The sequence below is a fragment of the Centropristis striata genome, chromosome 15 (assembly GCF_030273125.1).
Source record: "Centropristis striata isolate RG_2023a ecotype Rhode Island chromosome 15, C.striata_1.0, whole genome shotgun sequence".
Lineage (NCBI taxonomy): Eukaryota > Metazoa > Chordata > Actinopteri > Perciformes > Serranidae > Centropristis > Centropristis striata.
The window spans coordinates 12,755,259-12,769,036 of record NC_081531.1 but is presented as its reverse complement, the minus strand read 5'-3'; the positions used below and the strand labels follow the sequence as shown (position 1 = coordinate 12,769,036).

The following is a 13,778-nucleotide window of genomic DNA, read 5'->3' as shown; positions in this document are numbered from 1 at the left end:
CTTGTTTTGGTTAAAATAGTAACCTGACAATGCTGTCAAAAAAATGACAAAACTTTTTTAGAAGCTGACATTGTTGTTTTGTAGCTGAACCTCTCCATGTCGTGATGCACGTCACAGTCAGTAACTCTGCACACGGATTGGCTGAACCGCTGCTTGTATGGACACAAGGACATGACTCGCAGTCTGACGAGATGGATTTGCACAATATATATCATCCTGTGATTCTTGCATGATCTCCTTTTTGGCAGAAAGCCCTAAAAGTCTGTCTCCTGTCTGGCACCCTATGGATTCACTCTCATTAGGTTTAGGCACTAAAACAGGAAAAAGATCATGGTTTGAATTAAATACCTTATGCTACTGAACATAAGAACATAAAGACACTGGCAACTGACTTGTAAAGTGAGTTTTCATTAATATAACAGGCCATTTAATGTGACAGCTTTCTGGATTTACTAGTTGGTGGCGTAGGCCCCTTCTAACCCACATGTACTACAAGGCTGAAAACCAGTGATAACGGACATTCAATGATCTGATAACAACCTCATCAGGTGACACATGGTTTAGTTTAAAAATTCATGGTTTGGGTTTTAAAGTCCTATGTTTGAGGTTAATGAAATTGACAACTTACAGTAAGTAAAGTACTCAATATATAGACAAAACAAAGAAGCACTAAAAGCGAGATGATTTCTAACTAAGAAATCATAGATATCTTTTGAAAAAGGGAAAGGTTTTCAGTTTGACAGCAAGAAACATCAAATGTCATGTTTACTTTCTAACACTGATGCACTCGGCTCCAGTCCAATGACAGGCAGTCCTACAACTATCTAACAACTCCCACACACACACACACACACACACACACACAGCCTCACACTCTCTTTCTTTCCCTTACACGCACAAACACAGAGTGCTCCACACGGGCTCCAACTACCTTCTATTCTGGTGATCATAATTATTTGATGACTGAGCTTCTGGTTTCTCAACCACCCTTTTGTACACACGATCTAGCTTTGAATAATTTAGCACGGGGAGCTAGAAAGGTGGTCCCTTAAAACAGCAGGTGCATTCAAACTCAGGAGGCAGGGCAGTCGCAGAGAGCTTCAGCTAATCGAGTCATCCTCCTACTCCTCACACACAGCACTTCAGTCGGGCTTCTATCAAGCTCTATATCAGTCCATTCTTTCATCCGTCCGACAGTACATTCTTTTATCACACCAGGCACCCCGGTGTCCATCTGATGTCAATTCGCCCCAGGTAAGGAGCTTCTTGGATGGACTGACGGTCTCTCGGCGTCCTCTCCTCAATCAGCCACCATGGAGGAACTCCAGAGAAAACTGAATCAGCGCTATGAAGGCACCAAGCCCAGAAAGGTAAGTTTTTTTTATACAACCACTTTCTTTTGAATTAACTGGTTTCAAAGTACAATAATGTGCTGAGTAAAAGACATATTGAGGTCATTACCAAGCTTTCTGTTTAAATGATTTTTTTAATGTAGTTGCTGTAATATCAGTTGCATATTGCTTAAAATGATAGCACAGTTAAAGCTGAAGCAGGATCTTCGCTTGTATGTTGACATGATGCAAATATATATATATACATGCACCTTTCTCAACTCATAAATCTTCTTTTGCATGCTAGGAAGCTTTAAGCTTTGCAAATTACTCACTAAACAGTACTTAACATGCCTGTGCATCATTTCATCATGTAAAACCAAGGTTAGGTTCAAGCTGGCGTCGTCCTACAGCGGTCGGGTGCTGAAGCACGTGTACGAGGACGGTCAGGAGCTTGACAGTCCAGAGGAGAAATACCCACACAGCTTCGTCCACCGCAAGATCCCCCCCAGCCACCTGGAGGTGGAGCAGCTGTGTGGGTTTGAGGATGCTCATGTGGACCAACCCAGTGGGTTTTTATTATGTAACATACTATCACTGTGGTTTACTTCATATGCATCACTGTATAGAGGTTTGTTTGTGTGGGCTGTAAGCCTGTAAGGGAGACCACAAGACATGTGCATTACATTTGTAAGAGTGGTTACCATGAAACCATGTTGGCTTATTTCTGCCTTCAGAGTGATGATCGCCTGTACAGTGTTTTTTTTTTTTTTGATGCACAGTAAAACTGCCAGTATGCTTACAAACATCTCTATTACTAAATATTAGAGCAATCTTTGTAGTGATGATGTGAAACATCTCAGCTACACAATTATGGGCTCAATAGCCCACCTATATGTGCACTGATCATATTGTAATCCGCAATCAATGCCATGTTTTATAGGCAAAGAACAACGTGCTGTGTGGAAACTTGTTTCTCTCACCCAGTTGTATAAGAAAGATATTTTTATTAGTTGATAGAGTTAAAAATTTTGTACCCACTTTGGACATTATCACACTATTGAATAGGTGTTCATCAGCGGTTATCACACCTTACGTTGTAAGGACTCATTCCCAACCTTCATTTGCAATCGGTGTCACTCCTGATCCTGGACATTATGTCCTCCTTTACTCACAACGACCTTCTCAATCTAATAGGTGGAGGAGGCGCTTTCTTCCCCATACTTATGGGAATGATAACCGCTGATACAGCCTGATCTCACAAAATTCAGCTTTTTTTTTTTTTTTTTTTTTACAATCGTGCACCGTACATGTATACTGATGTGTGTGCTCTTTTAAGAATGTTCTGTTGTTTCACGAAGTTACGTAAAATGGAATTCGGTGTTAAGACGTAATGTGTGAAAAGTTGTGGTCATTTCACGTAATTTTGTGAGATCAGGTTGGCTGATATGGCCCACTAGAGTCCTTTTTTGGCAGTTAACATACAAGAAATTATAGCAGCAACCAACAGAGAAGGTCAATCAAATAATAATAAATACAACCAAATATGCAACCAAGAGCTGAAACGTTTTCAAAATACCTATAGCTAGCTAAAAACTTTTTTGATTTAACCATGTCAAATGAATATTTTAGCAACTCATGTCTTACGAGAGAGCACATGTCAACTGTTGGCAAGCTTTGTGTTGAAAAAAATTAAGTCGCAGCCACTTAGCTTAGATTAGCTTAGCTTCAAGACTGAAAACAAGGGGTCCGACCTGTAAAGAAGGTCGCAAAAGCCTTCCAGCAGCATTTCTAATGAGATTGCACCTAAGTAGAAGGATTTGGTGAGGCTATGCTAACACAGCTAGCCTGGGTTGTCAAAGTAAGTTAGGTAGAAACTGCTTGTTGTTTACCAAGACCATCAAAAATTCCATTAAGAACATGAAATGCATGCTGTTTGTGGATGAAACCTGAACTAGAGTCTCAAATCTCTTACAAATTCTCAATTTACCCTGACAACTTGTTTTGTTCTCTATACAGGTGTCTATCCTCCAACAGGGCTCATTGCCCAGAGAATTAACGTGTACAGAGGAATGGGAAGCTACAAGCCTGCTGCAGGCCAGACTGAGGAAGCAGAGGGTGATGCCAAAGTAAGCAATGCTGCTTATTCTGATTTAGCTAAATTCTGATATTAACACAACCCAGTCTGGCATTTTACAGTATGTTCCTGCAAATCATAGATATATTGAATCAAAGGGTTTTGAACCACAGTTAAATCTTTACATTTCTGAAATGCTTTTCATTTCCTCCTGTGGTGGTCATAAAGCTTTAGGGAGAAAAAAAACAAACATAGCCTAACAATGCACTTGGTCACAGTTTAAACATGCATTAAAGTTGTCAATTCAAACAAAAACTAATATTACGTTTAGACACCAATAGTTCCTATATAGATAGGTTTCCGGAAAAAAATCTGTGTTTGGTTTTAAAAACTTCTTTTATTTGTAATTACTGGTCACAGAACAAATCTGTAAGCTAATTATCGCCTTGCATTTGTATGCCTTTGCCAACTAGCCAAGTTGCAGTTTACATCTGTCCAGACTTAAGGCTAATACATACTCTGCAACAACAGAGAAATTTGTTCTTGCAGCCCTGGGAGGGATAAGAAATGTCTCTGTTCTTGACACATCATCTTGGCAGAACTTTGTTCCTGTGTGGTGTCCAAGAAGTATTGTTTGATTGGTCAGAAATTTGAATTAGAAATTTGAGACGTGTGCTGCAATGGGCCCTATGACGACTTCCCAGGGGTTCCGCAGTGAAGAGTTTCTCGTGAAGTATGAAATATCCGGGCCAGAAAGAACTTTTTTCTTGTTTTGCCACCTCGAGAAAAAAAAAAAAAATTCTGTTCTTATGGAGTATGTAAAGGGCTTTATATATGCAGCCTCACGGAAGCCAATGCTTCAAATATGGATGTTGTTGCAAGGAAGCTACAAATTCTAGAAACTGGATGCTTCACATACATTTTCAACCCAACAACAAGATTAGTGTCACCAATTCAGTATCTGACCAAATGTCTCCCTTCTGTTCCTGAGTTCTCATGTTGAATAATGGCCAGAAGTGTTTTTGCAGAACATTATTATGCCAAAATGAAGTTGATCTTTTGGATATAAAATGTCATCACTTCATCATTTTATCCTGTTAGACATGCAGCCCTGATTCCGAAGAAGTTGGGACGCTGTGAGAAACAGTATGCAATGATTTGCAAATCCTTTACCACATGCAGTTGAATACCTCCAAAACCAAATTAGACATTTGTGCTAAATTTAAAGACATTCCCTGAAAGTATTCCTGATATATTGTGTACGTAGGTACTTAATTTACAGCTAAACTGAAAACTTGGGAAAATTAACTTAAAATTGACTTTAGTTTTCACATGGTATCAGAACACCAGTCTCCTGGGTGAAAGTCTGCTGACCTCTAACCTCCTTCCATAGATATTGTAAATGTTTCCAAAATTGTGTCATATTGAAATATCTGCAGATGCAGAAACGTGCAATGCCAACATGTTTTTTCTGGTGACTGGCAAAATCAGTTTAGATGAAATTTCTCACTCATAGGCCTATTGTGAGTTTTGTCTGTCTGAATGTTCAATGCTGAGACCTTTCTTAATTAACTTAATTCATTCTCCAGTAAAGGTTACATGAGAAAATATTACGATTTTGCTAAATGTTGATTAAAATGTTCATCATGGCGAGTTACAACACCAGTTAACACCTTAAAAAGTATTAATTATTTTTCTTGCCACCCTTTGAAGGGTACGTTACTAATTTTGGAGCATCATAATTATGCAACGTCTCTTTGGATATACTTATATAACAGGAATTATATTAAGAAAGTATGGCAGATACTTGGAAGTATTTATTTGTTAAACCCACAGAGCATTGCAAGCCTACATGTGCTGAAAAGCAAACAGGCGTGCCAAAACAAACCCATACACAATTACCAGACAATGCAAAGTAATTTAATAATGTATTCATACATCTTTAGAACAGAACAAGCAATCAAGACTTAAAATAGAGAATGAGAAAAATCCTTTGGTGATTAAAGCGCCAACTGCATGCTGTTCCGTGAAAATTGTACAACAATTAAAGTGGAACAACAACCGCTACAAAATAGTTCATCTGAAAGGAAAAAGCCACTGTTAGTGAGCTGCTGTGGCAGTGGCTTCATTAGTGCAGCAGGCTGAGAGGGAGGTCAGCCACAACGCCTGCTGGCTTAGTGTCAGTTTCATTCTTTTATCCTCTAAACAAAGGCACGCTTGGCCCTGGTGACCAAGGCCAGTATTTATCACATTTATCAGCTGAAAACAGCAATTTGGATTTAGTTTATCCGTTTAGGGCATTATTGAAAGGATGGCACGGTGGTCCTAGAGGAGCACCCCGACTGTACAATGCCTAATGAGTTCCTTATATGACTTCAGTGCTTTCTCTGCCTGTTTTATGATAAGGGAGATTCACTGTGGTAGGGGACTCTTTATCTGATTTTCATTTCTGAATGCTTGGAAAAAAAATTCAATCAGATCATTTCAGAAAAAGAGCCAAAGTCAGAAATGTCAGAGATTAGCAAAGTAATCACGGAGTCATTGGCAATCAGCAATGCAGCCATGCTGATATGGATCCCAAAACAGAATACTGACTCTCTAATTTTCCCATATACTTATTTTTGATTTACCTTCCCCACAGACATCAAAGCACTTCCACAGCTTTGAAACTCTTCCAGTTAAATCATCAGTGCAAAAGATAAACAAACTTTATTAAACAAGGCACACGCCTAAAAGCTACGACTAATTCCATGGAAATTGTATGTTGGCAACAAAAAATTCTAATTCATTCTTAATTATGGTGAAATTTTGGATTGATTTACAAACTATGGTGCCATATTTCTAATTGTAATTGCATGCTTCTCACTGGCTTCTTCTCCATGGCAATGGCAGGTGTTATGATTCTTTAAGATGTCCATGATGCCAAAAATTATTGCTGCCATTGTATAAAACTATGGACTAATCACACTGTCCAGGAGACTTTTGTGTTTCTATGTTCAAATAACAAAAAGATTTTCATTAAAATTTTCTGTTTAATCACTATCACTGAATCTTGTAACACAAGCGTGAACACGTTGTCGGGCAAAATCACAAGTGGCGAACAGTTAGTGAGGTGATTGGCTCACCAGATAGGGTGGGCGGAGCCAACAATACAGACACTCTCTTTAACTAATTAATGTGTGAAGCAGCAGGAAAATTAAAAAAATTTAATTGTTTAAATCAATCATATAGCACTTTGGAGTCTCCAAGGATCATCACACAGAAACTGGCATGGAGTTTCAAGGGTTAATCAATAAACTGTCAATGGATTAATCACTAGAAATATAGCCATTTAATGGCAGCCCTAATGTAGTTGAGTAAAATGTAATAAATTAATGGATAAATAAACACTTTAAAGCATCAAAGGTTCCTATATTTTCCTAGTATGAAAGATCAAGGCCTTCTTTCCTGACTACACATAATCACACAGGAGAAAATCTGTGAAAAAAGAGGAAGTACTGTCATTTTCATTTCTCCACCATCAGAAGCCAGAACACAGCTGCAAAGCATGTTGTGTTTTTGCCAAAAAAAAGGGTGCAACTCTTGAGCTGAGAACCTCTTCTCACTCACACGTAAAGCCCAAAGCTAAATGTGTGCACACTCTCACAGTGGCAGGAATGTCAGAAATATCTAACACGAGCAGAGGCTAATTAAAATGCTTAATCTCAGGACGCACCAGCTGCTGTTCATTTTAACCGATGTAGGATTATCTGACACGTTCTGTTCCCACCAGTCCTCGGTGTTGGACTTTGGCAAGATAATCATCTACACCAGCAATCTGCGCATCATCAGAGCACCACCGAGGAAGAACGAAGCGATGCGGCACCACACAGTGCCTCCGATGGACTCGGAGGGATATCCAAAGGCCAGGGAGAGGGGGAGCAGGAGGAGGCCGAAAGCTTTTTGCACACAGGACGCAGAGAAGGAGGAGGAGGAGGAGGAGGAGAAACAGATCAGCGACACAGAGACCAAGGTAATGATCCTTGGCCAAATTATTCTCAGTGGTGTGGTAGGGTTTTTATCACCCTCGTATTCTCTGCCTCACCATCCTCTCCTCCCTCTATCTCTGCATATGTCTTCAGCCATCTTTTATTCACTTTATCTCTGCTTTCAAGAGCATAACAGCAGGATTGTCTGTGCACCAATATTGTTGTAATTTGAAACAGTTCACAGAGGGGTGCTTATTCTCGTCCCACAACCTCCTCTCTTTCCTTGTAACTGCCACCTTATATGTGCCCCTTTTCTTTTTCTTTCCCCGATGCCCCCCTCCCGCTGCAACAACCACCACCTCATTGTCCTGGTGTTATCTGTCAACTGTGAACACATAGTGATGAGTCCACACTTTTCCTCTGCCCTTGCAGCATTTGCCTGCCACTTGCCAGCCCTGCAAGGATACCCAGCTCGCTATTATCCCCTCCCTCCTCACCTCCTTGGCTGATTACTGTTCTTTTCCCCTCACTCCCTCCATTCTTTTCTCACCTCTCTCGTTATTTTCTCATTTTCTCCGCCACTAGGAGAAAAAAAAGTTCATTCTCAGCTCTTTTTTTTCATTATTTGGCAATCTCTCTCTTCTTTGTTACTTTCTTTTCTTCATCATCTTTACCTTTGTTGCCTAAATCCCCAGGTTGTTAATGTTTCACTGTCTTCGTTTCTTCATTTCTAACACATGCTCACATTTAGACGTACGCTGAACTGTTTACCCGATCCAGACTTAGATTTCACTCTTGCTACGACAGCTGATCATCACAGTAGCCTTATACCTTATGTAGGTTTTGTTTATTTGTGTGATTTTGTTTTCTTGTTTTAATTGATATAGCAATATATTATCAATCAATTATTAATACCATGGAGGCAGTGGTGGAATGGTACTTTACATTTACTCCAAATATTGTATTTAAGTATGATATTGAGGTACTTTGAGTATTTCCACATATGTAATGGTATACTTGTACTTCACTACATTTTGAGGAAAATATTGTAATTTTTACTCCACTACATTTAGCTGACAGCTTTAATGACTTTTCAGGTCGAGATTTAACGTGAAAAAATAGCATCAATTTAAATTATAGGTTTATAAATTAAACCTCATTACAGGATATTAAGTAGTTAAATGAGCTCTATTTAGACAACAGTAAAATGCTGCTTAAATGCATCAATAATAACAACCATATAATATATTTGGAATATATAAAACTATCTAAGTCCATTTTGTATAATGATTACTTTTACTTTTGATACTTTAAGTACATTTTGATGCTGATACTTTTGTACTTTTGCTTAAAAAGAATGCAGGACTTTTATTATAGTGGTGTAATTTCACAGTGTGGTATTAGTACTTTTACTTAAGTAATTGATCCAAATACTTTTTCCATCACTGCATGGAGGTCATGTTTTCAGTGCAGTGTGATGGCTTGGTTGTGTGTTTGTCTTTTGGCATAATTATTATAAAACTCTAACATTGTGAGATAGGGTAATTGTGGATCATGTGGTGTCACAATAATCAGGACAAATTTGTTTCCTGATCATATTTAATGGCTCACCTGATCTGTTTCCTTTACTCTTTGTTGTCACACAAATACTGGAAACAGCTGTTACCTTGGCAGAGATCTGCACTCTCCAAGTGCCGTTGTAGTTTTTATATTTTGTCTGCATTTATCGTTTATACCACAACGCCTGATAAGAGAACTCTCCCTCGATGTGAAATTAATGAAATGGTTTATCCATTCTCAATTTTTCTTACTTCAAGCCAATTTTCTATTTTACTTTTTGAGAGTAAAGTAGTTGATAGGATCATAGCAATACTTTTCTGTGTGATGCTTTTTAGATAAATAGAGAATCCTACTTAGCACTCTGGCATGCATAACAGTCTATCTCTGTGTTTTAGTTTACTTTGGGACTTTCCTAAAGAAACATCTCAACAACATCCTACATCCAACAAACTTTCACCAAAAACAATATTCTACTGATTACCAACATCCACTGGGTTGTAAAGCTTCACATCTTCTGTTAGTATCCATATTTATTAATATATATTTATTACTCTGAGTCAGCACATACCAAACTTTCTGTACAGTGCATCCATATTTTATATATTTATATTTTTCTTATTATTAGACTGCCTTATTCTATAATGTTGTATATATAATGTCTGTATTTTGAGCTGATACCCTTGAATATTTTTATATTTTATATTTATTCTCCTTATTTAAGTTTCTTTGTTGACCACAAGAGAGCCCTCCAAAAAAGTCCCATGTGTTTGGACTGTGGTCTGTTCAGAAGTGGCAAATAAAAACCTTGAACCTTGAACCATCCAGCGTGTCGTAGATAATCTACAGGCAGCTGCTCGGTATTGTAAATTTAGTTGTAATGACCAGCTGGCTGTATGAACAACTGGCTGGATGTACATTATCCCACAACACATCTACTTAAAAGGTGTTTTAATTATAAGTAATACTGGAAAAATCCTCCAGGTCGTTAAGGTTTTTTAGTGTATGCCAGCAGGCTGGCCAGTTAAACTAAATAGCGGTGTTAATGTTTGCTGCTTATGAACTGACTAAAGGTGTTAATCAGATGTAAAACAGCTGCATTGTAACAATTAGTAATATATTTTAATGTAAAATGGTGGTTTAAGGATTATTGATGCATTTGACACATTTAAACACACAACAATTGTGTCTCTCTCTATACATTCTCACTCCTCCCGACCTCTTCCTCCCTTTCTTACCCTTTACCTAACCTTATAGTTCCTCTCTTTCACCTCCTCTTCTCCTCTCTAATGTGTTTCTTCTGTCTCCAGGAGGCCGACAGCTGCCAGCATTGTGGCGGCTCGGGCTGCGCTCCCTGCTCTCTGTGTCACGGTAGCAAGCTGTCCATGCTGGCGAACCGCTTCAATGAGTCCATCAGTGATCTGCGTTGCCAAGCCTGCTACCCCCATGGTCTGGAGAAGTGCCAGTCCTGCTCCAGCAAATAGCACTGTTTGGCTGACACCCATGTCTGGCAGAGAAAGGGAGTGAGTGAGTGAATGAGAGTGTGTAGCTGTGAGTGAGTGCATGCCCGATGTGCAATGGGTCTGTCACAATTGTCTCAGCGGCAATATTGCTCTAATCCAAAGTGTTCTTGGTGGGGTGTTTCGAAGCACTACTAGGAAACATAAGCCATCATTGGAAAGGGGAATTATGAATTGTGCAGCGGGCACAAAATCATAAAATACAATTACTGTGTGCAGTGAACATGGCTTGCGATAACACAAACACATAATCACTTTTTTGTTGTCACATTATTTTGCATCTGCACCCTTCTTCCTGATAAAACCGGGTTCCACGACAGAGTTATCAGTTTAATTAAAATGATGCAAACATTTTGCTTTTATTTTTATCTACTGGGAAGGCTGCCCTGTTCCTATCTCCTGTCTCTATTCACCAGAGAGAATGAAACCTTTTATGTTCAAACATGCTGTGTTGTATGAGGGTATGTTTTCCATTTTTCCCACCCGAAAAACACAGGGTAAGAGATAAAGAACTTGAGATGGAAATGGAATAAGGTTCTAAGTCAGAATTATAGAGTCAAAGTAGACTGTGGCATGAAAGGTCACATCATGAATTATATTTGCACTACATACAACAATGGTGAAATGCACTTCTGCCTAAGTGGACATATGCTCATTTTCAGGTTCATACATATTTTGGATTTCTACAAAAACATTTTCAAAAAACACATTATTTTCTTCTCTGCTGGTTACAAAAAGAGGTCAATTTCTATGTAAGTCGATGGGAAAATTACCCTACTTTCAATTTTTAGTTTCAAGTCTTTTTCAATAGAGCATGATGATTATTTGGTAAATTATGGTCCCATTTTGAGTAAAATAGAACATAAACCAGGGTTTTTGGCTTTGGTTGATTAAAAATGTCTTGGTTAGTGTTTGGTGGTGGGATTAAAAAAACTGAAAGGAGATGGCTGTTCCCCTTGCTAACCAAGTTAGCTAGATAGCACTAGTGTCATTCCAGCACCCGAACTGTTCTGTCCATGCACTGCTTGAAAAAAATAAAAATTAAAAAAATAGGGCGTCAGCCAATATACCAACCTCAAGGCTTCATAACTGGAGTCCTTCAACTAATGATTCACTATTTTTTTTTTTTTGATCTATGGTTTTAGCACCTGTAACTCTCCACCACTCTGCTCTGATTAGCTTGAAAAAAAATGTTGCATCTGGTTAGCTTGGTAGGCACTTCAGATACCTAAATGTACTGTATGTTCACAGGCACTGAAAAAGTGAGTTTTCATAATATGTCCAAAGTATTCTCATCCCAACTTGATGATACGTGATACCAAAATACTTGATTCCAATGCTTTGTCACAGTCTTTAGTCTGACAACAGACACAAGGCACCGTTTTGGATTGGTTTTGGACATTTTAGGGATGGTGTTTCTGCTAGCTACAACAGACCATAGGCTGTATAAAATAGCATCAGACGCAGAGGATTGGGACAAAGTGTCAGTATCTGAGGAGTTGGGACTGAGACCGGGCTGAAATGCCCCTTTTTGGAAGGTGACAGGATGACACAGAAGCAGTGTTTAGCATTTTTTTAATTTAAGCTGCTATTATTGGTGAGAAAAGAAGTGGCAAACCTTTTAAAACCACATTTCAAATAAAAAAAATGTTTTGAGGAGTCACTGTAAGACAAGGTGAGGTACAGATGAGCTGAAAACGAGAATTGTTAAATAAATGATAATAGTATGCCAGCTCAGGAGGATGAATAAAAATGGCAATTATGATTTATTTATTTTTTAATTAATAAATCTCATTCTCAGGATACTGCCATTCAAAATAGTTTCAAAGCTTTATCCACACAGTTTTGGTATATGAATGAAATAAAACACCCAATTAATTTTCAATGCCTCTTTTTATTGTGTCCAACACTTTCTGTCTGGAAGTTGGGGCTTTATTAACTCTGTGATTCACTTTGTCCGTCTTTGTCTGTCTCCCTGTCAGCAGGAGTATGAAAAAAACTACTGGCTCTATTTTTGTGAAACTTGGTGTAGGGGTGTAGGCCGCGACAAAGCAGAACCCAGTGAATTTTGCAGTGAGTCCAAATCATGATGCAGATACAGAAATTAATTTTCACTTTGGTTAAAACTGTGGACAGTTGTGGTGCATTCCTGTGCTGTCAGAGTAATAGAAATTGGAGTTTCCCCATCATATTTCATTGCTTACTTGATACGTCTCTTTTGCTCTTGCTGGAAACGGCTATCCTTTTTGTGCTCTGAGCAATAAAATACACCCACTTTTCTTTGTAGCATCGATGCTGTTCCCACATTACGAATAAAAGCTCATGAACACACCAAAGTCAGAAGAATGACTTGGAAATGGGCCATGTGAATGCACCACTGGTCTTGGTGAAGGTCTGTGCTCTCAAAGTGCCCTTCTAGTTGATTTTGATTAGATTAATAGCACAGGATTATCATATCCTCAGCCACCCCTGGCTGATATTTTTTATGATTAAAATGTAGCAAATGGAGTGTATAAATATAGTAAAGGTCATGGGGATATCACCTTATGTTTTCTTGCAGTGTGCACGAGTAAATGATTCATTCTTTTGCCTCTTCACTGAGCCTCAGATCAGTCAGGACTGTCACAATCACGTCAAACATGTTTGATATGTATGGCTGTAATCTACACAAATCTAAATGTAGTCGGAGCAGCATCATAATTCTAACGGCAACGTCTGTGACTGTTATGTGTGAAAATCATTCCTTAAAAGCCTCGAGTTTTCACAGTGGGTTGGGAATGTTTGTTTGTGTGTTCCCAGCATGAAAACGAAATGAAACATAACAATAAAAACAAATGCAACACGCTGCATAATTCTTAGTCATTACATCTTAGTCATTACAACTGCAATCAAGCACGATGTTTTGTGTCGTGCCATTTTGGGATGATTTAACAGAAAAAAAAAGCCACAAAATTAAATAATATCGCCTGGATAGCTTTACAGTCTTCAGCTGAGTGATCACCTTCATGCAATTATGCATTTCGTCTGTGGCGACATCAGCATCTCCCAAGATTACAAGCCAACATAAATTATCACCGTAAGGTTTAAACATTAGACAGTGATGTTGACAACATCATCTTTTCATTTGACTTCCGTTTGCAGGTTGAAGAAAACAACACTATAACAAAGTTCTTCTTATATGCATCCCTGCTCCGTAATCAGATATAAACGGCACTGAGCCAGAGAATATTTTTGCAGGGGCTGCTGAAGTGGCATTTTTTACCACTATCCTTATGCTGCAAGGCAGAGATGATCAATCAAAATCAGTGTTAGCAGTTGAAAGCAC

The 13,778-nt window shown here is 38.6% G+C and overlaps 1 protein-coding gene across 1 annotated transcript; it reads left to right on the top strand.

Moving 5' to 3' along the window:
* The first annotated feature begins 1,298 nt into the window (after window positions 1–1,298).
* LOC131986131 (glutaredoxin domain-containing cysteine-rich protein 2) lies at window positions 1,299–13,283 on the top strand. The gene is made up of 5 exons (XM_059350938.1): window positions 1,299–1,370; window positions 1,716–1,899; window positions 3,351–3,460; window positions 7,181–7,420; window positions 10,244–13,283. The coding sequence occupies exons 1-5, from the start codon at window positions 1,314–1,316 to the stop codon at window positions 10,415–10,417; spliced, it is 765 nt and encodes a 254-aa protein (XP_059206921.1). The 5' UTR covers window positions 1,299–1,313; the 3' UTR covers window positions 10,418–13,283.
* Window positions 13,284–13,778: the final 495 nt, after the last annotated feature.